We start from the raw sequence: 24,651 nt of genomic DNA, 5'->3' as shown, positions 1-24,651 counted from the left end.
CTGTGTACGTTATGTCCCAGAGACACTCTCCGAGACAAGTGAATAATCTCCCCACTGTGTGACCTAAGTGTTCTTCAGACTGCTCTTTCCCCACTGTCTGCCCCCAGATGTTTGCTTGCCTTCTCTCCAGGAGCAGGGCAGTGCCCTCCTGGCTCTATCCCAGCCAAGCCCACTGAACTTTAAAACTCCAGACTTTAAGCCCTACTGGTTGCAATAATTCACTCAATTCCACCCCTCTCATTTTCCAAACCAATGGCTTTGGGGAACTGTTCTCCATGTGTTCTCTTCTCTCTCTTGTCCTTGTCCATGACCACTGCTCCCTCTCCTCTAAAGCACTGGTGATCCATTTCACCCTTAAACCACGTCTCTGCACTGCCTACCTTCTTCAAAGTGGTCTCTTCTCTCCCTTTAGTTGTAGAGTTTGTTCTATCAGTCTTCAGGCCAATTTCTGGCAGTATTTAGGATGATTTTATAATTATCTAGTTGCGTTCATGGGACGAGAAAAGCCTAGGGTCCTCCTCCTCCACCACCATCTTTGATCCTCCTCAGTAATATTTTTGTGAAGAGTCACAGTACTCCATTAAAAACAGAAACTCTTATCTTTTAAACAGATATGAGCTTCAGGTGTAAGACAGTGATTTGAGAATTACATGTATTACAAAAGCTCACCACAATAAGTGTGGTTTATCACTTACTGTAATTATACACACACACACACACACACACACACATTGTTTTGCTTTTTTAATTCCAGCATAGTTTATTGTATTATATTAATTCTATGTGTACAATTTAGTGATTCAACAATTCTATACATTACTCAGTGCTCATCATGATAAGTGTACTCTTTAATCCCCATTACCTATTTCACCCATCCCCCTATGTTCCCTCTAGTAACTATCAATTTGTTCTCTATAGCTAAGAGTCTGTTTCTTGGTTTGTCTCCTTCTTTTTTCCTTTGTCCATCTGTTTTGTTTCTTAAATTCTACATATGACTGAAATCATATGGTGTTTGTCTTTCTCTGACTTATTTTGCTTAGTATTATACTCTCTAGCTCCAGCCATGTTGTTGCAAATGGCAAGACTTCATTCTTTTTAATGGCTGAATGATATTCCATTATGTGATATATCTATATTTGTATCTCATACCATTTTTATCCATTAATCCATTGATGAACACTTGGTGTGCCTTTATATTTAAAGTGTTTCTTACAGGCGTGCCTGGGTGGCTCAGTCGGTTGAGCATCCGACTCTTGATTTTGGCTCAGGTCATGATCTCATGGCCATGAGACTGAGCTCCATGTCGGGCTCTGCACTGTCAGCCTGGAGACTTCTTGGTATTCTCTCTGTCCTCCTCTCTGCCCTGCCCCTGCTCATGCTCACTCATTCAAAATTAATAAACTTAAAAAAATTAAGTGCCTCTTATATGCAGCACATAGTTGAGCCGTGCCATTTTATCCAGTTTGACAATTGCTAACTTTTAACTGGAGTATATGGCTTACTTGTATTTAATGTACTTTTTGATTTGATTCATTTTGTCTACTATCTTGATATTTATCTTCCATTTGTCTTGTACTTTGTTCCTGCTTTCATGACTAATTTTTGATAAAGCAATATCATTCAATTTCCTTTAGTGTGTGGATTCAGCTGTGGCTCACAGCTGCGTATCTTTTTTTAACGTTTGCTCTAGTGTTTATAAAGTGCATCTTTAACTTATCACAAACTTAATTTCCTCATATGTTTTGCATTTATAGTTATATATATTACTTCTTACACTAAGTACCCAATACATTGCTATTATGTTTGCTTTATGCGGGCATAATCTTTTGATCGTATGTTTTAATCATTTAATCTTACATTTACCTTCCTCGTGTAATTCCCTCCTTCCTTCAGATCTAAGCTGCTTTTATTATCACTTCCCTTCATCACTGAAATACTTCTTTTAATGTTTCTTATTATATAGGTCTGCTACAGACAAATTGCCTTTGGTTTTGTCTCCCAGAAAATACCTTTATTTTTATTGCATTTTAAAGACATTTTCCTAAATATGGAATTCCAAGTGAGCATGTGTGCCTTAAAAAAAAAAAATCACTTTAAAAAGTTATACCATTGTCCTCTGGTCTGCATTTTTTCTGAAAAGATGTCAGCTATCATTCATATTATAGCTTCCATTTATGTATTATTTCTTTTCTACCTTTATAAAAATCTCTGGTTTTTAACAACTTGACTATGACTTGCCTAAGTTTAGATTTCTTTGTATTTATCTTGCTTGGGGTTTGCTGACTGTGTCCGGTCTACTCTTACGGCCATCAAATGAATACTGTAACTGACACATTTTTCATTTTGGTTCTTTTTATAGTTTTCCATTTTCCTGCTAATATCTTCTGTTCATGTTCAACATCTGGACCTTCACTGGCTTTGTTTCTCTTATCTCTTCTCCTGATATTTTGTTTCTTTGCATGTCCATAATGTTATTTCATGTCAGATATTGTACGTAAAAAACAGTAATTTACAAAGTTAATGAAACTAAGAGCTGTGTCCTTGATTTAAAATATTTTTTAAATGTTTATTTATTTTTGAGAGAGAGAGACAGAGTGCAAGCAAGGGAGGGACAGAGAGAGAGGAAGACACAGAATCTGAAGCAGGCTCCAGGCTCTGAGCTGTCAGCACTGAGCCTGACGTGGGGCTCAAACCTACGAACCATGAGATCATGACCTGAGCTACGTTGGACACTTAACCAACTGAGCCACCCAGGTGCCCCAAGAGCTGTTTCTTTGAAAAGATAAGTTAACCTCTAACCAAGCTCATCATCAGGAAAAAAAAGAGATGCAAATATAATCACAAATGAAAGAGATGTTACAATAGATACCACAGAAATACAAAGAAATATGAGATTATTAACAACTATATGCCAACAAACTGGACAACGTAAAACGAATGATAAAATCCTAGAAATATGCAACCTACCAAGACTGAATCACAAAGATACAGAAAATCTGAACAGACTCCCTACTAGTTAGGAGATTAAATCAGACAACTCCCAACAAACAAAAACTCCAGATCAGATGGCTTCATTGGTGGATTCTATCAAAACAGAAATAATTAATATCAATCCTTCTCAAGTTCTGCCAAAAAATAGAAAAGTGAACATTTCCAAGCTCATTTTACAAAGCCAGCATCACCCTGATACCAAAACCAGACAAGGATGCCACAAGAAAATTACAAGCCAATATCCCTGATGAACGTAAATGCAAAAATCCCCAACAAACTGCATTCACCAATACATGAAAAGGATCATACACCACAATCAAGTAGGATTTCAGGGATGCGACACCCACAAATCAATGTGAGAAGTCACATTAACAAAATGAACGATAATTATCATATGATCATCTAAAAAGGTACAGAAAAAGCACCTGAAAAAACTAACATCCATTTATGATAAAAGCTCTCAAAAGAGTGGGTACAGAAGAAATGTACCTCAACATAATAAAGGCCATGTATGACAAGCCCACAGCCAGTATCACTCTCAATGGTGAAAAACTGAAAGCTTTTCCTCTGAGAAACAAGACAGATGCCCACTCTCACCACTTTTATTCAACACAGTATTGGAAGTCCTAGCCAGAGTGATTAAGCAAGAAAAAGAAATAAAAAGAATCCAAACTGGAAAGGAAGAAGTAAAACTCACTATTTGCCGATGACATGATATATACAGAAAACCCTAAAGAGCTGACCAAAAACCTGTTAGAACTAATAAATTCAGTAAAGTTGCAGAATATAAAATCAACATATAGAAATCTGCTGTGTTTCTGTGTACTAATAATAAACAGTTAAGAGAAATTAAGAAAACAATCCCATTTGCAATTTCAAATGCTTGAGAAGATGGCAAAGTAGGAGGAACCCGAGGTGACCTCCTCCCACAACACACCAAGGCAACAACTACATGTAACTTAACTCACTCTGAAAGTGCAGCACTGATCTTCCACAGCTAAAGACATGAAGAGAAGGCCACAGAGCAGGGTGGGAGGGGCAAGGACACAGTCAGGAATCCAACTTCCAGCATGGTGACCCACAAACAGCAGGGATATCACAGGCATGGAGGAGCGAGGGGATCAAGCCCCACACTGGGCACTCCCAGCCCTGCGGATCTACGCCAGGAAGATAAGCCCCCACTGTCCGGCTTTGAACATCAGCAGGGCTTACCTCGGCGAGAGTCACAGGGCTCCCGGAAACCAAGTCTGTGCTCTTCAAGAGCCTGCATGACGTAGCTCTCATTCCAAGACAGAGGAGCAGCAGTTTGAAGGCAGCGGGGCCTGGGTGACACATGAAGGAGATTCACAGACTAATTTTAGGATGTGAAGGAGCGGGATCTGTAAGGACATTCTATGGGAAGGGAAGTGCTGGTGGCTGTCATTTCTCTCGCCCTCGTCCAGTCGAGCTGCCTCATGCTGTGGGAACCAGTTCTGACACCCTCCATCTACATTCCTAGCACCACCTGCCCCCCCCTGGACTTCCCCTGTGGACCTGCCCTAGCAGATGCCCCTCCAAACCAGCCACCCCCCCCACCACACACAGCAGGCGACCCCGGGCAGGATCAGCACTCCTCCAGAGTGACTCCCACCTTGGGGAAAAAGAGGGCGCCAGCCTGACCCACCAGCACAACGACAGCAGCTACAGCCGGGCCTCTCCACCAGCCCCGCTGGGGCAAGCCCTGTCCACCACGCCCCTGTAGCGGCCACAGACAGTCATTGCAGACAGCCCTGTCCACCAGCACGCCTGCAGCAGTGGCAGCCTGGCCACAACAGGAGTGTGCAGTCCACACAGAAGACACCCCCGGAGAGCCAGGAGAGACTGTGTGACTGGGCACCACAGGGCGCCTTCTACATAAGGCCACTTTCAACACCAGGAGACATAGCTGACCCATCTAATACATAGATACACTGACTCAGACAAAATGAGGAGGCAGAGGAATATGTTCCAAACAAAAGAACAAGATAAAACCCCAGAAGAATTGCCAAATGAATGAAAATACACAATTTACCTGATAAAGAGTTCAAAGTAATGGTCACTGGATTTGAGAGAAGAGTAGATGAACTCAGTCAGAATTTCAACAAAGAAACAGAAAACATAAAAACAACCGGTCAGAACTGAAATATACAACAACTGAAATGAAAAATACAAGCAGATTAGAGGATACAGACTAGATCAGCAATCTAAAAGACAGGGCAATGGAAGGCAACCAAGCTGAACAGTAAAAACAAAAAAGAATTTTAAAAAATGAAGACAGTGTAAGCGACCTCTGGGACAAAGTGAGCTTTACTAGCATTCACATTTTAGAGGTTCCATTAGGAGAAAAGAGAGAAAAGAGAACAGAAAATTTATTTGAAGAAACAAGAGCTTAAAACTTTCCTAACCTATGGAAGGAAAAAGTTACCCAGGCTGAGGAACCACAGAGCACCAAAAAGACCAACCTGATAGCCACAATAAGACACATAATAATTAAAATGGCAAAAATTAAAGATAGTCGTCAAAGCAGCAAAGGGAAAGTAAACATTTAAGTTCAAGGGAAAGCTCAGAAAGCTATCAGCTGATTTTTCAGCAGAAACCTTGCAGGCCAGGAGTGGCATGATGTATTCAAAGTGCTGAAAGGAAAAAACCTACAACCAAGAATACTCTACCCAGCAAGGTTATCATTCAGAATTGGGGAGAGATAAGAAGTTTTCCAGAAAAACAAAAGTTAAAGTAATTTATCACCACTAATCCGACCTTACAAGAAATGCTAAAGGGGCTTCTTCCATCCAAGTACTAACCAGGCCCGACCCTGCTTAGCTTCCGAGATCAGACGAGATCAGGCGCGTTCAGGGTGGTATGGCCGTAGACTAAAGGGGCTTCTTTAAGTGGAAAAGAAAAAGCCATAACCAGAAGGAAGACAATCACGAAAGGAAAAAACTTCTGGTAAAAGCAAGCTTACAGTAAAGGTGGTAGGTCAATCACTTACAAAGCTAATATGAAGATTAAAAGACAGAAAGAGCAAAATCAATTATACGTACAAAAATTGGTCAAGGGATATACAAAATAAAAAGGTTAAAGTGTGACATCAACACATAAAACATGGAGGTAGGAAGGATATTGTAGTGCTTTCAGAATGTGTTCAAACTTAGCTAAAGACTGCTGTATATATGGGATACTATATATGAACCTCATGGTAAGTGCAAACCACGATACACGAAAAATAGAGGAAGGGTTCCAGGCATATGGGGAGTCATGATGGCAGAGAAGTAGGGGAACCAGGATTTTCCTCGTCCCTCAAACACAGCTGTATTGAGGTCAGATCACTTGGAACAGCCAGGAAATCCATGTGCACAGTGGCAGAAGGATCTCCACAGGTGGCAGGAGAGAGCTTGGCAGGATCGAGGTGCGTGCATGTGAAATTGGGGTAGATACAACAGCATAGGCATGGAGGGGAGGGGATCCTTTCTGTGGAGAGACAAAAGGAAGAAAAAGAGGGGCGGGGGGAGGCTGTGAAATTGTGGTATTGAGTTAGCACAAGGGGAAAACCTCTCTCCGGGTCACAGACTGGGGAACAAGAAATACAGAGAGTCAGTTCCTATTTTGCAAACAGCCTTAGGAGCTGAAACTCAGAGGTTTCGAAGTGTAAAGGGTCTCCAGAGTGAAGCCAGAACCATGTGCACTCCTGGGGAGGAGGGAGCCAACGGTGAGGACTGCAACTATCTCAGGGGCGCCCTGGGAGAGAACAGTCCCCTTCCTCAAATACTTTAGGAAGAGGGTTTATTGCCCCCCCCCCCCCAAAGGACAAAAGCCCCTGCAGGCACCAGCCAGAGGCCCTTTGTCAGCAGGGCTGAGTGGTGCTACAGCAGAATGGGGTCTGTGTGGTGCAGGGTCCTTTAAGACAAGGGGTTTTGAGACCCAGCCGAGTGCCTAGGAGGCGGGGGAGACCGTGGAGCAGGACGAGCCGGGGGGTCCATGCTACTCTGTGAGGGCTGCCTGAGCAGCGGGGTCTGAGACACCCCACCGGGGAGGGAGAGATCGGGGTGTCGCCATTTTTCTCCCCATCACCAACACCGTGGGGCTTCAGGACGCAGGACAGCGCCTCCCCACCCCACCCCCTCCCGTGGGAGGCGGGACCCGCCTACACCAAGTCCCGCCCCTCCGGGCCGGTAACTGATGTACCGGAGTGCGACGGACCCGGACCAGCCAGACGGACCGCCTCTCCTCCAGACCAGCACGACCACGGCCACCAGTCCCAGCACGAACAGACAGCTGTTTTTTGCTTTTGTCTTTTTCTTTTCTTTCCTTCTCTTTTTCTTCTACCCTTTTGTTTTTCTTTTGGAATTAGGCTTATAGTTTCTGACTTATACATATACATAAATTGTTTGATCAGGCATTTTTTTTTTTTATTTTATTTTTGAGACAGAGAGAGACAGAGCATGAACGGGGGAGGGGCAGAGAGAGAGGGAGACACAGAATCGGAAACAGGCTCCAGGCTCTGAGCCATCAGCCCAGAGCCCGACGCGGGGCTCGAACTCACGGACCGCGAGATCGTGACCTGGCCGAAGTCGGACGCTTAACCGACTGCGCCACCCAGGCGCCCCTGATCAGGCATTTTTACTCTGTTCTTTTTACACCTTTTCTATCTCTTATTCCTCTTTATTTTCCTTTCCCCTTCTCTGGATTTAGCCTTTTGGTTTTTTTGTTTTGTTTTGTTTGTTTGTTTTTATCTGTCTGGTTCTTCTTTTCTGCCCTTTCATTTTTGTCTTTTTATGGGATCAGGCTTCCCCCCTCCCGTTCTTCCTTTTTTCCAGGGTTACTTCAACAAACAAATCAAAGCACACCCGGGTGAAGGTCCAAACGCTCCACCACTACACGCAAGGAGGAGCTCTGCAGAGCACTGACCAGTGAGACAGAGCAGCCAAAATGCAACAACAGGACGCATACGGGATGCACCAAAAACACTTCCTGAAGTGCCAGGCCCTGGAGTGTACCCCTTTTGATACAGTAGCACTCGCAGGTGCAGCTATTAAAACATACAAAAGACAGAAACGGCCAAAATGACAAAAGAGAAGAATTCTCCTCAAAAGAAAATTCAGGAAGATATCACAGAGAATTGCTCAAAACATATAAACAATATATCTGAACAAGAATTTAGAGTAACAGCCATTAGACTAATAGCTGGGCTTGAAAAAAGCATAGAAGACAGCAGAGAATCTCTTGCTGCAGAGATCAAAGACCTAAGAACTAGTTTTTATTTATTTATTCTTATTTATTGCAATAAATAAGAAATGCTATAAATGGGGGCGTCTGGATGGCTGAGTCGGTTAAGCATCTGACTTCAGCTCAGGTCATGATCTCACAGTGCATGAGTTTGAGACCCACATCAGGCTCTGTGCTGACAGTTGCAGAACCTGCTTGGGATTCTCTCTCTCCCTCTCACTCTGCCCCTCCCCCTTCTCGAAAATAAACATTTAAAGAAATGCTATAAATGAGAATCAAAATAAACTAGATACAGTGACAGCAAGGATGGAAGAAGCAGAGGAAAGAATAGATGGAATAAAAGATAAATTATGGAAAATGATGAAGCTGAAAAAAAGAGGGAAAGGAAATTACTAGATCACAAGGGGAGAATTAGAGAGCTAAGTGATTCCAAGAAACGAAACAAAATAAACAAAAACAGGTCAACACCACAAAATGGCAAAATACAAAGATAAAGAGAGAACTCTGAAAGCAGCTCGGGACAAACGGGCCTTAACCTACAAGGGGAGACACATAACGGTAGTAACAGACCTGTCCACTGAAACTTGGCAGGCCAGAAGGGAGTAGCAGGAAATACTCAATGGCTGAATATGCAGCCAAGAATCCTTTATCCAGCAAGGCTGTCATTCAGAATAGGAGAGAGAAAGGCTTTTCCAGACAAACAAAAGCTGAAGGAGTTCATCAACACTAAACCAGCCCTGCAGGAGATCCTAAGGGAGACTCTGTGAGTAGAAAGCAACAAAGACTACAAAGGATCAGAGACATCACCACAAACATGAAATCTACAGATAACATAATGGCACTAAATCCATATCTTTCAATAATCACTCTGAATGCAAATGGACTAAATGACCCAACCAAAAGACATACAGTATCAGAATGGATACAAAAACAAGATCCATGGATATGCTGCCCACAAGACACTCATTTTAGACCTGAGGGCACATGCAGATTGAAAGTGAGGGGATGGAGAACCATCTATCATGCTAATGGATGTCAAAAGAAAGCCAGAGTAGCCATACTTATATCAAACTAGATTTTAAAACAAAGACTGTAACAAGAGATGAAGAAGGGCATTATATCATAATTAAGGAGTCTATCCATCAAGAAGAGCTAACAATTGTAAATGTTTATTGCCCCCAATGTGAAAGCACCCAAACATATAAGTCAATTAGTCACAAACATAAATGACCTTATTGATAATGATACCGTAATTGTAGGTGACTTTACTACTCCACTTACAACAATGGACAGATCCTCTAGGCAGAAAATCAATAAGGGAACAACAGCTCTGAATGACACATGGGACCAGATGGACTTATGAAGATATATTCCGAACATTTCATACTAAAGCAATAGAACATACATTCTTCTTGAGTGCACATGAAACATTCTCCAAAACAGATCACATACTGGGTCACAAAGCATCCCTCAACAAGTACAAAAAAGACTGACATACCACGCATATTTTCAGATCACAGTGCTATGAAACTTGAAATCAACCACAAAAAAAAACTTGGGAAGCCCCCAAATACATGGGAGGTTAAAGAACATCCTACTAAAGAATGAATGGGTCAACCAGAAATTAAAGAAGAAATTTAAAAATACATGGAAGCAAATGAAAATGAAAACATGACAGTCCAAACCCTTTGGGATGCAGTAAAGGCAGTCCTAAGAGGAAAATACATTGCAATTCAGGTCTATCTCAAGAAGCAAGAAAGGTCCCAAGTACACAACCTAACCTTACACCTAAAGGAGCTAGAAAAGCAGCAGCAAATAAAGCCCAAAGCCAGCAGAAGAGAAATAATAAAGATTAGAGCAGAAATAAATGATATAGAATAAAAAATAAAAATAAAAAAACAGAACAATGACTCTAGGAGCTGGTTTTTGAAATAAACAAAATTGATAAACCCCTAGCCAGACTTCTCAAAAAGAGAGAGAATCCAAATCGATAAAATCACAAATGAAAGAGGAGAGATGACAACCAACATCACAGAAATACAATTATCAGAGAATACTATCAAAATTACATGCCAACAAACGGGACAATCTGGAAGAAATGGACAAATTCCTAGACACTCATACACTACCAAAACTCAAGTGGGAAGCAACAGAAAATTTCAATAGACCCAGAACCAGCAAAGAAATTGAATCGGTTTTCAAAAAATCTCCCAACAAAGAAGAATTCTGGGCCAGATGGCTTCCCAGGGGAATTCTACCAGACATTTAAAGCAGAGTTAATACCTATTTTTCTCAAACTGTTCCAAAAATTAGAAACAGAAGGAAAGCTTTCAGACTTATTCTTTGAAGTCAGCATTCCCTTGATTCCAAAACCAAAGGTTCCACTAAAAAGGAGAATTACAGGGGTGCGTGGGTGGCTCAGTCGGTTAGGCGTCTGACTTCGGCTTGGGTCAGGATCTCATGGTTCATGGGTTCATGCCCCATGTTGGGCTCTGTGCTGACAGCTCAGAGCCTAGAGCCTGCTTTGGATTCTGTTTCCCTCTCTCTCTGTCCCTCCCTGGGGGGGAGGCACTCACACCCTCTCTGTCACTCTCTCAAAAATAAACATTAAAAAAAAAATTTTTAAGGAGAATTACAGGCCAATATCCCTAATGAATGTGGATGCAAAAAATCTCAAGATACTAGCAAATCAAATTCAACAGTACATTAAAAGAATTATTCACCATGATCAAGTGGGATTCATTCCTGGGCTGTAGGGCTGGTTCAATATTTGCAAATCAACCAATGTGATATATCACATTAATAGAAGAAAGGATAAGAACTATATGATCCTATCAATAGATGAAGAAAAAACGTTTGACAAAACACGACATCCTTTCTTAATAAAAACCCTCAAGAAAGTCAGGATAGAAGGAACATACCTTAACATCATAAAAGTCATATATGAAAGGCCCAGAGCTAATATCATCCTCAACGGGGAAAAACAGAGCTTTCCCCGAGATGAGGAACACGGCAGGGATGTCCACTCTCACCACTGCTGTTTAACATTGTATTATAAGTCTTAACCTCAACAATCAGACAACAAAACTAAATAAAAGGCGTCCAGATTGGCAAAGAAGTCAAACTGTCACTCTTTGTAGATGATAGTGGAAAACCCGAAAGACTCCACCAAAAAAACTGCTGGAGTTGATACAGGAATTCAGCAAAGTCACAGGATACAAAATCAATGTACAGAAATCAGTTGCGTTTCTATACACCAATAATGAAGCAACAAAAAGAGATATCAGGGGATTGATCCCATTTACAACTGCACCAAAAACTATAAAATACATAGGAATAAACCTAACCAAAGAGGTAAAAAAAATCTGTATGCTAAAAAACAATAGAAAGCTCATGAAAGAAATTGAAGAAGACACAAAGACATGGAAAAACATTCCATGCTCATGGATTGGAAGAACAAATATTGTGAAAATGTCGACACTACCCAAAGCAATCTACACATTCAATGCAATCCTATCAAAATAGTACCAACATTCTTCTCAGAGCTAGAACAAACAATCCTAAAATTTGTGTGGAACCACAAAAGACCCCAAATAGCCAAAGTCATGCTGAAAAAGAAAACCAAAGCTGGAGGCATCACAATCCTCCTACAGACTTCAAGTCATATTACAAAGCTATAATCGTCAAGACAGTATGGTACTGGCACAAAAACAGACACATAGATTGATGGAATAGAGAACCCAGAAATGGACCCACAAATATACGGCCAACCTAATCTTCAACAAAGCAGGAAAGAGCATCCAATAGAAAAAACGGAGTCTCTTTAGCAAATGGTGCTGGGAGAACTGGACAACCATACACAGAATGAAACAGGACCACTTTCTTACACCATACATAAAAATAAATTCAAAATAAATGAAAGACCTAAATGTAAGATAGGAAACCATCAAAATCCTACAGGAGAAACCAGGCAGCAACCTCTGATGCAGCAATTTCTTACTCAACAAGTCTCCAGAGGCAAGAAAAACAAAAACAAAAATGAACTACTGGGACCTTCTAAAAAGCTTCTGCACAGCAAAGAATCAATAAAACTAAAAGGTAACTGGGGCGCATGGGTGGCGCAGTCGGTTGAGCGTCCGACTTCAGCCAGGTCACGATCTCGCGGTCCGGGAGTTCGAGCCCCGCGTTGGGCTCTGGGCTGATGGCTCAGAGCCTGGAGCCTGTTTCCGATTCTGTGTCTCCCTCTCTCTCTGCCCCTCCCCCGTTCATGCTCTGTCTCTCTCTGTCCCAAAAATAAATAAACGTTGAAAAAAAAATTAAAAAAAAAAAACTAAAAGGTAACCAATGGAATGGGAGAAGATACTTGCAAATGACATATCTGATAAAGGGTTCATATCTAAAATCTACAAAGAACTTAACAAACTCAACACCCAAAAACAAATAATCCAGTGAAGAAATGGGCAGAAGACACGAAGAGACACTTTTCCAAAGAAGATGTACAGATGGCAAACAGACACATGAAAAGATGCTCAACTCACTCATCATCAGGGAAATACAAATCAAAACCACAATGAGACACCACCCCACAACTGTCAGAATGGCTAAAATTAACAACTCAGGAAATAACAGTTGTTGGTGAGGATGTGGAGAAAGGGGAACCCTACTGCACAGCTGGTGGGAATGCAAACTGGTGCAGCCACCCTGGAAAACAGTGTGGAGGTTCCTCAAAAAATTAAAAATAGGGGCGCCTGGGTGGCTCAGTCAGTTGAGTGTCCAACTTCAGCTCAGGTCATGATCTCACAGTTCACGGTTCGAGACCCGTGTCAGGTTCTGTGCTGACAGCTCGGAGCCTGGAGCCTGCCTCAGATTCTGTGTCTCCCTCTCTCTCTGCTCCTCCCTTGCTCACACTCTGTCTCTCTCCCTCTCTCAAAAATAAATAAACATTAAAAAAAATTTTTTTTAATGTGAATTGACTAAATGCTCTATTCAAAAGACAGAAGATGACTGAATGGATTAAAAAAAAAAGACCCATTTATATGCTGCCTACAAAAAACTTGTTACAGATCTAAAGATATATGCAGATTGAAAGTGAAGGGATGGAAAAAGATATTCTGTGCAAATAGAAGTGAAAAAAAAGTTAGGGTAGCAATACTTATAACAGACAAAATAGACTTTAAACAAACTGTAACAAGAGACAAAAAAGGGTATTATTACACAGTGATAATGGGACCAAGCCAACAAGAGGATACAGCAATTATAAATATTTAGGCACCCAGCACAGAGGCACCTAAAATATAAAGCAAATATTAACAGGCATAGAGAAATAGTAATACAGTAATAGTAGGAAGCTTTAACACCTCTCTTGTATTAATAGATAGATCATCCAGACGGAAAATCATTAACAATGGCTCTGAATGACACATCAGGCAGATGGACTTAACAAATATTATAGAACATCCCATCAAAAAACATCAAAACACACCTTCTTTTCAGTTGCACATGGAGCATTTTCCAGGTTGGATCACATGTTAAGCCACAAAACAAATCTCAATAAATTTAGAAAGACTAAAATCATAGCAAATTTCCTTTCCAATCACAGTGAAATAAACCTAAAAAGAAAAAAAAAGTAGAAATCAAAAGATAACTAGATAAAAATGAAAATGGAAATGCAACAGCTCAAAACCCAAGAGATGCAGCAAAAGCAGTTCTAAGAGGGAATTTCACAGTGACACAGGACTACCTGAAGAAAAAACAGAAATCTCTAAAAATAATCTAAACTTACACCTAAAGGAACTAGAAAAAGAACAAAGCCCAAAGTTAACAGAAAGAAGGAAATGATAAATATCAGGAATAAAATGAAACAGAAATAAATGACATAGAGACCAAAAAATAGAAGAGAAAAAAAAAATCAATGAAACTAAGAGCCGGTTCTTTGATCAGAAATAAAAGAAATAGAGACCATAAAACAGAAAAAAAAAAAAAAATCAATGAAACTAAGAGTCGGTTCTTTGAAAGGATAAATTTGATAAAACTTTAATCAGACATATAAAAAAAATATTGAGAGAGATCAAATAACATCCAAAATGAAACAGAAGAAGTTAAAACCCACACCTTACAAATACAAAGGATTATGAGAGACTACCACAAAAAGTTACATGTCAACAAACTGAACAACCTAGAAAAAAATGGATAAATTACTAGAAACATACAATCTTCCAAGACTAAATCAGGAATAAAAATTTTGAACAGAGCAATTTCCAGTAATGAAATAGAATCAATAATCAAAAAACTCCCAGGGCGCCTGGGTGGCTCAGTTGGTTGAGCATCCAACTCTTGGTTTCAGCTCAGGTCATGATCCCAGGGTCATGTGATTGAGCCCCGTGTCAGCTCTTCACTGAACAGGGAGCCTGCTTAAGAGTCCCTCTCCCTCTCAGGATGCTCGGAAGGCTCAGTCAGTTAAGCATCCGACTGCTGACTCCGGCTCAGATCACGATCTCATGGTTTGTCAGTTCAAACAAACCCCACAACAGGCTCTGTGCTGACAGAATGAAGCCTGCTTGAGGTTCATTTTCTTTCTGTGTCTCTCTTCTCCTCCCTAGCTTACTCACTCTCTCTCTCTCTCTCCCTCTCAAACTTTAAAAAAAAAGAGATTCCCTCTCTCTCTCTCCCTCTGCCCCTCTTCCCCACTTGCATGTGCTCTAAAATAAAAAAATATTTATTATCATAATCAAACTCTCAACAAACTAAAGTCGAGGACCAGATGGCTTCCCAGGTGAATTCTACCACACACATAAAGAAGAGTTAATACCTATCTTTCTCAAGCTATTTCAAAAAACAGAAGAGGAAGGAATGCTTCCACATTCATTCTACAAGGCCAGCATTACACCACTGGTACTGAAAGCAAAGAAAGACAAGACACTACAAAAGAAAGACAGAAAGAAAGGCAGAAAGAAAGACAGAAAGACAGAAAGAAAATTACAGACCACTGTCTCTGATAAACACAGATGCAACAATCCTCAAATATTTGCAAACCGAATTAAGAAAATACATTACAAGGATCATACACCACAATCAAATGGGATTTATTCCCAGGAGGCAAGGATAGTTCAACATCTGCAAATCAATTAATGTTATACACCACATTAACAAAGCATAAAAATCATATGATCATCTCAATAGATGCAGAAAAAGCATGTGACAAAATTCAACATCGATTTATGATAAAAACTCTCAACAGAGTGGGTTTGGAGGGAACATAAACATAGATCATGTAGGACACGCCCAGAGCTAACATCATCATACTCAATAGTGAAAGCGGAAAGCTTTTCCTCTAAGATCAGAAATCAGACAAGGTGTACTCTCACCACTTTTATTCAAAATAGTCCTGAAAATCCTAGCCACAGGAATCAGATAAGAAAAAGAAATAAAAGAAATCCAAATTGGAGAGGAAGAAGTAAAACTGTCACTATTTGCAGATGACATTACACTACATATAGCAAACTGTAAAGACTCCACCAAAACACTGTTAGAATAAATGAATTTGGTAAAGTTTCAGTTCAATAAAGGATACAAAATCAATAAACCAGTTGTGTTTCTACACACTAATAACTAGCAGAAAGAGAAGACAACAATCCCATTTACAACTGCATCAAAAATAATAAAATACCTAGGAATAAATTTACCAAGGAGGTAAATTCACCCGTATTCTGGAAACTGTAAGACAGTAATGAAAGAAATTGAAGATGACAAAAATAAATGGAAAGATAGACCATGCTTCACAGACTGGAAGAATCACTATTCTTGGAATTGTTTTAGTGTTTATTTGTTTTTTTAATTTTTTTTTAACATTGATTATTGAGAGACAGAGAAAGAGCATGAGCAGAGGAGGGGCAGAGAGTGAGGGAGACACAGAATCGGAAGCAGGCTGCAGGCTCCAGGCTGTCAGCACAAAGCCTGACGTGGGGCTCAAACCCACAGACCGTGAGATCATGACCTGAGCTGAAGTCAGACGCTCAACAGACTGAGCCACCCAGGCATCCCAGAATTACTATTCTTAAAATGTCCATACCACCCAAAGCAATCTACAGACTCAGTGCAATCCCTATCAAAATACCAATAGTACTTTTCATAGAACTAGAACAAAGAATCCTAAAATTTGTGTGGAACCACAAAAGCCACCAAAGAGCCAAAGTAATCTTGACAAAGAAGAACAAAGCTGTAGGCATTACAATCCCAGATTATATATTTCAATAGACAATCATATTGTATAATTCAAACTACACTATAAAGATAATCAAAATAGTATGGTACCGGCATAAAAATAGACACACAGATCAACAGAACAGACTAGAAAGTCTAGAAATAAACCCGTGCATATATGATCAATTAATTTATGACAAAGGAGAATATACAGTGGGAATAGGACAGTCCCTTCAATAAGCGGTGTTGGTAAAACTGGACAGCCACGTGCAAAAGAAAGAAATTGGATGACTATCTCACACCATTCACAAAAACTGACTGAAAATGGATTAAAAACTTGAACGTAGGACCTGAAGCCACAGCACTCCTACAAGAAAGCTCCTTGACGATGGCTTGGTGACAATTTTTTGGGCTTGACACCAAAAACAAAGGCAACAAAAGCAAAAACAAACAAGCAGGACTATATCAAACTACACACACATGAAATGTTGTTGCACAGCAAAGGAAACCATCAACAAATGAACCTACTGAATAGGAGAAAATATTTGCAAATAATGTATCTGATAAGTGGTTAATATCTAAAATATACAAAGAACTCCTACAACTCAATGGCAAAAAACCAAACAATCCAATTAAAAACATTGGCAGAAGATCTAAATATTTTTCCAAAGGCACACAGATGGCCAACACGTACATGAAAAGGTCATCAACATCATTAATCATCAGGGAAATGCAAATTAAAACCACTATGAGGTGTCACCTCACACCTGCCAGAACGGCTAGTATCAAAAAGACAAGAAATTACCAGTGTTGCCAAGGATGTGCAGAAAAGGGAACCTTGTACACTGTTAGTGGAAGTCTAAATTGGTGCGGCTGCTATAGGAAACAGTATGGAGGTTCTTTAAAAAGTTCAAAATAGGAGGCGCCCCGGTGGCTCAGTAGGTTGAGCGTTCGACTTAGGTTCAGGTCATGATCCACACTTCATGGGTTTGAGCCCCAACATCAGACTCTCTGCTGTTAGTGGAGCCTGCTTCAGATCCTCTGTCTGTCCCCCTCCCCTGCCCTTCCCCTGCTTGTGCTCTCTCCCTCAAAAATAAAACAAACATTTAAAAAAAAAAAAAAAGTTCAAAATAGAACTGCCCTATGATACAGATTCTCCTTCTGGGTACTTATCTGCAGAAAACGAAAACATAGCTTGAGAAGGTATCTGTACCCCCATGTTCACTGCAGCATTATTTACAATAGCCAAGATATGGAAAAACCTAAGTGAGCACTGATGGATGAACTGATAAAGAAAATGTGGTGTATATACAAGGAACATGATTCAGCCACAAAAAGAAGGAAATGTTGCCATTTGCAACGACATGGATCTAGGGGGCATTATGTTAAGTGAAATGCGTCACATGGGGAAAAACAAGGATACTATCATCTCATGTATATGTGGAATTAAAAACAAACAAACAAACAAACAAACAAAAAACCCAAGCTCATAGATACAGAGGGCAGATTTGTGGTTGCCAGAGGCCAGGGGTGGGGAGTGCGCCAAATGGGTGAAAGGGGTCAAAAGGTAAAAACTTGCAGTTGTAAAATAAATACGTCACGGGGATGTAACCTAACATACAGCATGGTGACTAGATAGTAATCCTGTACTCCATCTATTTGAAAGTTGCTAAGAGAGTAGATCTTAAAAGTTCTCATCACACACAAAAAATTTGTTTGCAATCAGTATGGTGATAGATGTTAACTATGCCAACTGTGGTGATCGTGTCTCAATATATACAAATACTGAATCATTATGTTGTACCTTTGAAACTAACAACGTTACATGTCAATAATACTTGGATTAAAACAAACAGTAACTTATCTCCATAAAATGCAGTTCCTTTTTCAATTAGGTTGCTTAGGCTGGGGGTAGGGAGGTAAGGGGAACTGAATCCTTTTAATCTATGGTTGAGCTGGGTCTGAGATTTTAGTATTTATTAGATTCGGTTCAAGATTGGGTTAAAATCATTTTAGGGCAAGTTCAGAACCTACCCTTCAGGGGAAGTCGGGATCTGAGCACTGGTGAATCTTTCCAGATCCCTGAGCCGTGCAACTTAGCTGCCTGCTTCCTGAACTCAGGGATTTCTCTAAGTTACATTCTTGCTGCCAGCCAGGGAGCTGTCTTTGCTCTCCCAGAGCACCCTCTGCTGTCTGTACCTTCAGATCTGTCTGTCCCTCTCTACCCTGTTACTCTGGACTCCACCTTCTGAAAGGCTGTTGCCTTGACCACAGTGAAAACCTGGATGGCCACAGGGGAGTATGTGTCAGCTCTCCCGCCATGCTCGCAAGCCTGTGACAGCCCCACTGGACACTTGGTAAAAGCCTCCAGTGGCTCAGAGAGAGTTCTAGGAACTGTCCTGCCCCGCCTCTAGCCTTCGGAAGGCTTCATCCACCTCAGGACCATTCTTAGCTCTTTCCCTGACCCCAGGCTCAAGCATACTAACTACTTCCTTGGACTCAGCGAAGGCCCCTTGGAAAGAGGTGGCGGCGGGGGGGGGGGGGGGGGCCTCCCTCTGTGGCTGGGGCTCTTCAAAAATTCCAAATGGTCACTCCAGCCCATATGCAGTCAATAAAGTTTGGCTGGTTTCTCTTTTCCGGTCTATCGCAGATTCTTCTTCCTCCTGCTGTCCAGCCACGGATGGAAGTATCTATGTGTCTCCGGGAAGGCTTTTTTTCTGGGAAGGCTCATTATGTTCTGGGTTTTAATCATCGAGATTTCTTTGTGTCCTCAGCTCTCTGGTGGGTTTCGAGAGAACTGCCAATTTTCTAGCTTCTCCACCTTTTCTCCCCGGTAGGGTGGAAACACATCTAACTTTTGCCATTTTCAACATCCTCATAGAAAGTGGGAGTCTTTCTTATTCTTTTTGATGGGAGAAACACAGGGCGGATAAATGACTTGCACAAGGTTTAGAACTTGCAAAACAAACAAACAGAAAACCTGTAATTTAAACGTATATTTCCTGACTCCAAGTCCAGCATTCTTCGTACTGCACGACAGGTAGTAAAAGGCTATTTGTACCCGCCATTTAACCTCTCGGTGTTTCTAGTCTGTAAACTGAAGGGACTGTGCTAGAGAAAGTCAACGTCTTCTTCAAACCTAATACTTCAAGATTCGATGAAGTTTGTGTTTTTAAAATCTATAGCATCCCACTATTTCTGAAAGCCTGTGTCTTCAGATTTCACATGCCTAATGAGGATCACAAATTTGTCAAGTCCAAAACCGGCACCTGCTTTCTTTACCCATTCCCTAAACTTACTCTTCCCTTGGTCCTCATCCCTGTACATGATAACTCCTTCCTATCACTCGGACTCAAATCACGGAAACCATCCTGGACTTTCTTTTCTTTTCTATTCCACCATGAATCTATCAACTAATCCTACGGATCACTGCAACAATAATGTCCTGTCTGGTGTCCTCTGTTTTTGTCCTTTCTCCCCTCATTCAACCCCCACACGTATTTTCCACAGCGCAGACAGAACGGTCACACCGTGTCAATCTTCTTAAACTCTGCCAAGTGCTTCCCCTTCCCTCAAAGGGAAAGACGACGCCCTTCAAATGCCTCGCGAATCCCGTGTGATTGGCCAAGTAGCTGGATCTCCCCTCCTACCCTGCACGCCGGTCCCGCTACCCTCTGGCCACACGGGTCTCCTTGCTGTGCCTCCAGCACACCAGGCATGATCGGACCTTCGCACCCGTGTCCTCCCCCGAAGTGGCCTTTCCCCGGGCATCCCTGTGACACACCCTCTGTTCACACGGCACCTCGGCACCTCGGCCGGAGAGGCCTTCCCTTCCACCCACATAGAAAGCAACTCCTCCCTCCTCTCCTCCCGCCCTCTCCCACCGAGCTTTGCTTTTCGCCAAAGAGCTCTCACCACCTCATCTGCACGCTTATGACCTCTTCCTGCCACCGCAACGTAAGCTCCCTAAGGTCAGGGCCTTGCCTGCTGTGTTGTTGGGTGCCCGCTGCCTACAAGAGTGACCGGCACATGGTAGCACACAATCAATGTCTGCTGGAGAGATAACCACAGGCCAGAAAATCTAACGGAAACACAATCCATAGGGGCAACGCCGAAAAGCTGGGTGCGGACCTGGATTCCGACTCCACAAAAACTTCCCCAACGACTGCCTGTTGTACTTTCTTAGACCCCTCTGCTTCCATCCCACCGTCTCACGGCCACCCCAGTGCGGGAGGTCGTAGTAGGAGACCCCACACAGGGTAGAGCTGAGACACAAAATGAGGCCAGGAAGCAGAGGGAGAAGGGTAGCCCAATTCATGGCTGGCCGTATCCGAGCTTTGGTTGCCCGCACAGTTTTGTTTTTTTTTTTCCCCTAACGTTTTCATTTATTTTTGAGAGAGAGTGGGGGGGGGGGGGCAGAGAGAGAGGGGAACAGAGGATCCCAAGTGGGCTCCATGCTGACAGCAGACAGCCTAAGGCGGGACTTGAACTCACAAACCGCGAGGTCATGACCTGAACGACCTGAAGCCGGACCCTTCACCATCTGAACCAGCCAGGTGCCCCTGGTTGTCTGCACTGTTAAGTGGGGAGGAAGGAAGCCAAGTAAATCCTGCAGGATGTCATTAAACAACATCATGATAGAGAGTATGTCATAAAATAAAAAACAAGCTCGCTGGCTCAACTGATAAAACACTGACACTCTTAATCTCGGCAAAGTACATTCATGCCAGGCGCTGGGAACAATCTTCAGTTTGGAAAGAAGCCATGGTGTGATGGTTAAGATGCCAGACTTTAGAGACAGACTGGTTGAGTTCCAATCCAGGCTCTGCCACTATGTGACATTGGACATGTGACCTCATTACATCTGGGCCTGCTAAATGGGTATAATAATGTCAATCTCATAGGGATGTGGAAGGATTAAATGAGATAAATATGAAGTGATCACCCTAAAACTGGACATTCTTGGAAGGGCTCTATGAAAAAGTTATTGTTACAGTTACTAAAAGTTATGCTCCACCCCCACCTCAGTGCAGACCACAGGGAGACCAGTATCATCAACAGAAGGAAGATTTATAAACCTCTTCTTTTCATGATCTGTTAACATGGATCTCATTATATAAGCACATAAGCTCTCTTAATTGTAGCATTTGATGGCAAAGAAACCAAAACTGTCTGCAAACTTGGATATGTTTTATTGTAAAGTTTCCCCCCGACCTTGTGCTTCCCAATAACTCCGAGAAGTCCTAACTACAGACTATACAGAAAGAGGGCCAAAATAGTGGGAAAGTCCAAGTGAATGAACGAAGATTGGGGAAACAGTAGGATACGATGTTATTTTATATTTCCCCCTTACAAAATCTGCTTTACACCCCAAAGTATTAGGCAACAGCAAAAAACATGATGACAACAGGTATCCCCTGTCTATTTTGATCCATAGGAATCAAATTGCTGTCTTTTTGTAACAATTTTAGAATATACAACTAAAATGTATGTAGAAAGTTACTACTGGGGAAAATCTCAGAAAATGTAACTTTATGTTTTAAAACAGATTCATTCTCTAAGTCTAAATGGCTTTATGTAAAACACTAGTCTTTGTGCTTCCCAAAAAGGATGTGCCAATTCCTGAATGCAAACCGAAAGGACAGGAGAAACTTTCAAAGCTATTACAGTCATGAGTATGAACCCCAATCCAGTAATCTCTCTTCAGGGGAGGGAAAAGTAAGAAAAGAGAAGGCCTACTCTGTTCTGTAGCATCTAGCTCAGTGCCAGGAACCACAAAATGCAAGTATTCATAAGTGCTCAAAAATATTAAAATCCAAGTAAGAAAGCAAATTCTGTAACATACACCTGGCATATAAATTAGGGAACCCACACTGATACTCTATACGTTACGGTGTAATCCAGTGTTTACATAAGCAGGTTCTGAGACAGTCTGCCTGGTTTTGTAATCTCGCCTAATTTATCGGCTGGTTGACCTGCGCAAGTTTCTCTACCTCTCTGTGCCTCAATTTCCTCATCCCTAAAATGGGGAAACGGTATATTCCTCATAGGGCTATTGTGAGGGTTAAATAAGACATGTGAGGTGCTCGGTAAAATATCTCACGTAGAATGTACACAATAGATGCCAGGTGTCATTACAGAAGCAATAGAAGCGAGTGGCTTAATTGAAGACATTTTCATTGAGAAACAGTTAAGCAGAGTTCCAAATTCACGTGCAAAGTCACTCATACCAACAGCTAAAGTTGTATCTTATTTTCAAGCATTTAGTGAAGGGTAATGTTATGATCTCCGATGCAGTTTTGGGGTTCACACAGGCACCCTCCTCATTCCGCCTCCTATACCAACCATCCCCCCACTCCCCTTGGAGCCCAGGCATCGGCTCCTCACTCCCTTAAATCCTCTCCATGAATGAAACCTTAATGCTTCAAAACAGACAAAAAGCAAAACGTCTCTAAGTGTAGCAAAGCAACCACGAGTACACAAGCAGAGCAGAATGCTTTTAAAGTAAATAAAACTCTAAAAGGCACAATAGTGAATCAAGGTGGGTGAGGATGGAAGGGGGCAGACAAAGGAGAAGAAAAGAGAAATGGGCAGCGGGAGGAATAGGAGACTTCAGAGGGCTGTGAAAATTTAATTCCTGAACATTCTTACTTTCTCCCGGCTATAACTGTAAGAGCTTTTTTCTCATAAACCATATTAAAGTCACTGCAATATTTGACATTCCGATTTCCGTAAAATTCGTTTTCTGAAACTCTTGCCGGCTCCATTAATCTGTCACTTAAAGGCCATTCAGAATGAAAAGGAAGCATACACAAAACAAAGCCCTGGTATTTGTGGGTAATGGTTTTTTCCCTACTATCAGAAGGCCACGCGTCTGGCGGTTGGTTTCTCAGAGTCAATGACAGATACAGACCAGCCAGCCGCCTGCGCCTACCAAGCCTCTCCCTACTTACTGAAAAGACAAAGCCTGCCGGGCTCCAAACGGTAGGCTTTCTCTCCAGGCCAACTGGCACTTGGGGAGCCCCCTGCCATCTCAGCTCATCAGCGCTTGCACTAACCTTGCAGAGAAAGAGCAAATCTACACGAAATTACCGACGGTTAGAAAACCTGGGTCTGAAAACGAGGCATTTCCTTACTGTCCACCCCAAACCCCTCTGGCAGGCGCTGTACCAAAGCTGTGTCCCCAGCAGAGTTCGTTCGGTCTGCTAACCCTTTGGAGCCCCCCCCCCCCCACCGGGGGGAAATCACACCTTTGGTTAGCAATTCCTTGAACCCTGTCTGCTCACGCCAACACGGGGGCCGGGTCTTCAAGTGGGGCTTTAAAAACGAGCTGACGGGGGCCAGGTGGTACGCCCACTCACAAGTTTAGGGAATCAAAGTGATCACTTAAGACGTTCACACACGGATCACAAATCGAACCTCTGAGGGGGCTGCTCGCAGAAAGAGCCTCCAGCTCAGTGCCCCCATTTTTTTGGGAAAAAAAAAAAAAAAACCCAAAATTACACATCCACGTCTCCCAACTGCCAAAAGACCTGTACGAATGATGAACTGGGAAGAAATGCAGACCGTGTGTCAGGTTATCTGCGTGTAACTGCGCAGGAACGAGACAGGTAGCACGCGGACTGCAAAACACGGTGGGCACACCGGTCCCTTTCTTTAAAAAAAGAAAAAACCACACCCTCCCTGGGGGGGGGGGGGCCTCCCGGGCTCGCCGCGGCCAAAGGCGTCACGCCGTCCGGCCGCCCACCGGGCGGGGGTCCCGGCGGAGGCCCAGACCTCCCCCTGCAGACAGCGCCGCGTCGCGGGCGCCACCCTCTCCCCCCCGCACCCCCCCCCCCACCGCCGCCAGACGGGTGCCGGGCGGAGGCGGAGGGGCGGGGGGGGGGTCCCCCCGCCGGGCTCCCCCTCCCCCCGGGCCCGCCCCGCCCCGCAGCCCCGCAGGCCGCGGCCCGGCCTCCCCGCGACCCCGGCGCCGCCCGCCCGGCCCCAGCGGCGGCGGCGCCGGGACCCGGCCGGGGCGGGGCCGGGCGGGGCCGGGCGCGGAGGCCCGGCCGGCGCGGGCCCCAGACTCACCATGGCCGAAGAGCCGCGAGCGCGCCCGCAGCCCGGAGTCACACGGCGCCGGCAACGCCCGTTGTCCTGGTGACGCCAGCTGGGCGTCCCGCCCCGTTCCCAAGGTGGGCTCCGAGGCGGCCATTGGCGGGCGGCGAGCACGTGACG

At 42.9% G+C, this 24,651-nt stretch overlaps 1 protein-coding gene across 5 annotated transcripts in view; it reads right to left on the bottom strand.

The window, feature by feature from the left end:
- Positions 1-24,612, bottom strand: part of FBXL2 (F-box and leucine rich repeat protein 2) — a 130,508-nt gene extending 105,896 nt beyond the window's left edge. For 3 of the 5 annotated variants that reach the window (XR_006299573.1, XM_043595862.1, XM_043595863.1), the window contains exon 1: positions 4,204-4,341. Coding sequence is in view for 4 of the 5 variants with exons in the window: in XM_043595862.1 (XP_043451797.1) it covers positions 4,204-4,326 (123 nt within the window). In the remaining variant the exon portion in view is untranslated. Of the gene's footprint in view, positions 1-4,203; positions 4,342-24,504 lie in introns of those variants that run through there. The other 2 variants (XM_043595864.1, XM_043595865.1) reach the window with 1 other exon arrangement.
- Positions 24,613-24,651: the final 39 nt, after the last annotated feature.

This window comes from Prionailurus bengalensis, chromosome C2, assembly GCF_016509475.1.
Source record: "Prionailurus bengalensis isolate Pbe53 chromosome C2, Fcat_Pben_1.1_paternal_pri, whole genome shotgun sequence".
NCBI lineage: Eukaryota > Metazoa > Chordata > Mammalia > Carnivora > Felidae > Prionailurus > Prionailurus bengalensis.
Note: the sequence above shows the minus strand (reverse complement) of the source record. Positions and strands in the feature narration are given on the sequence as shown.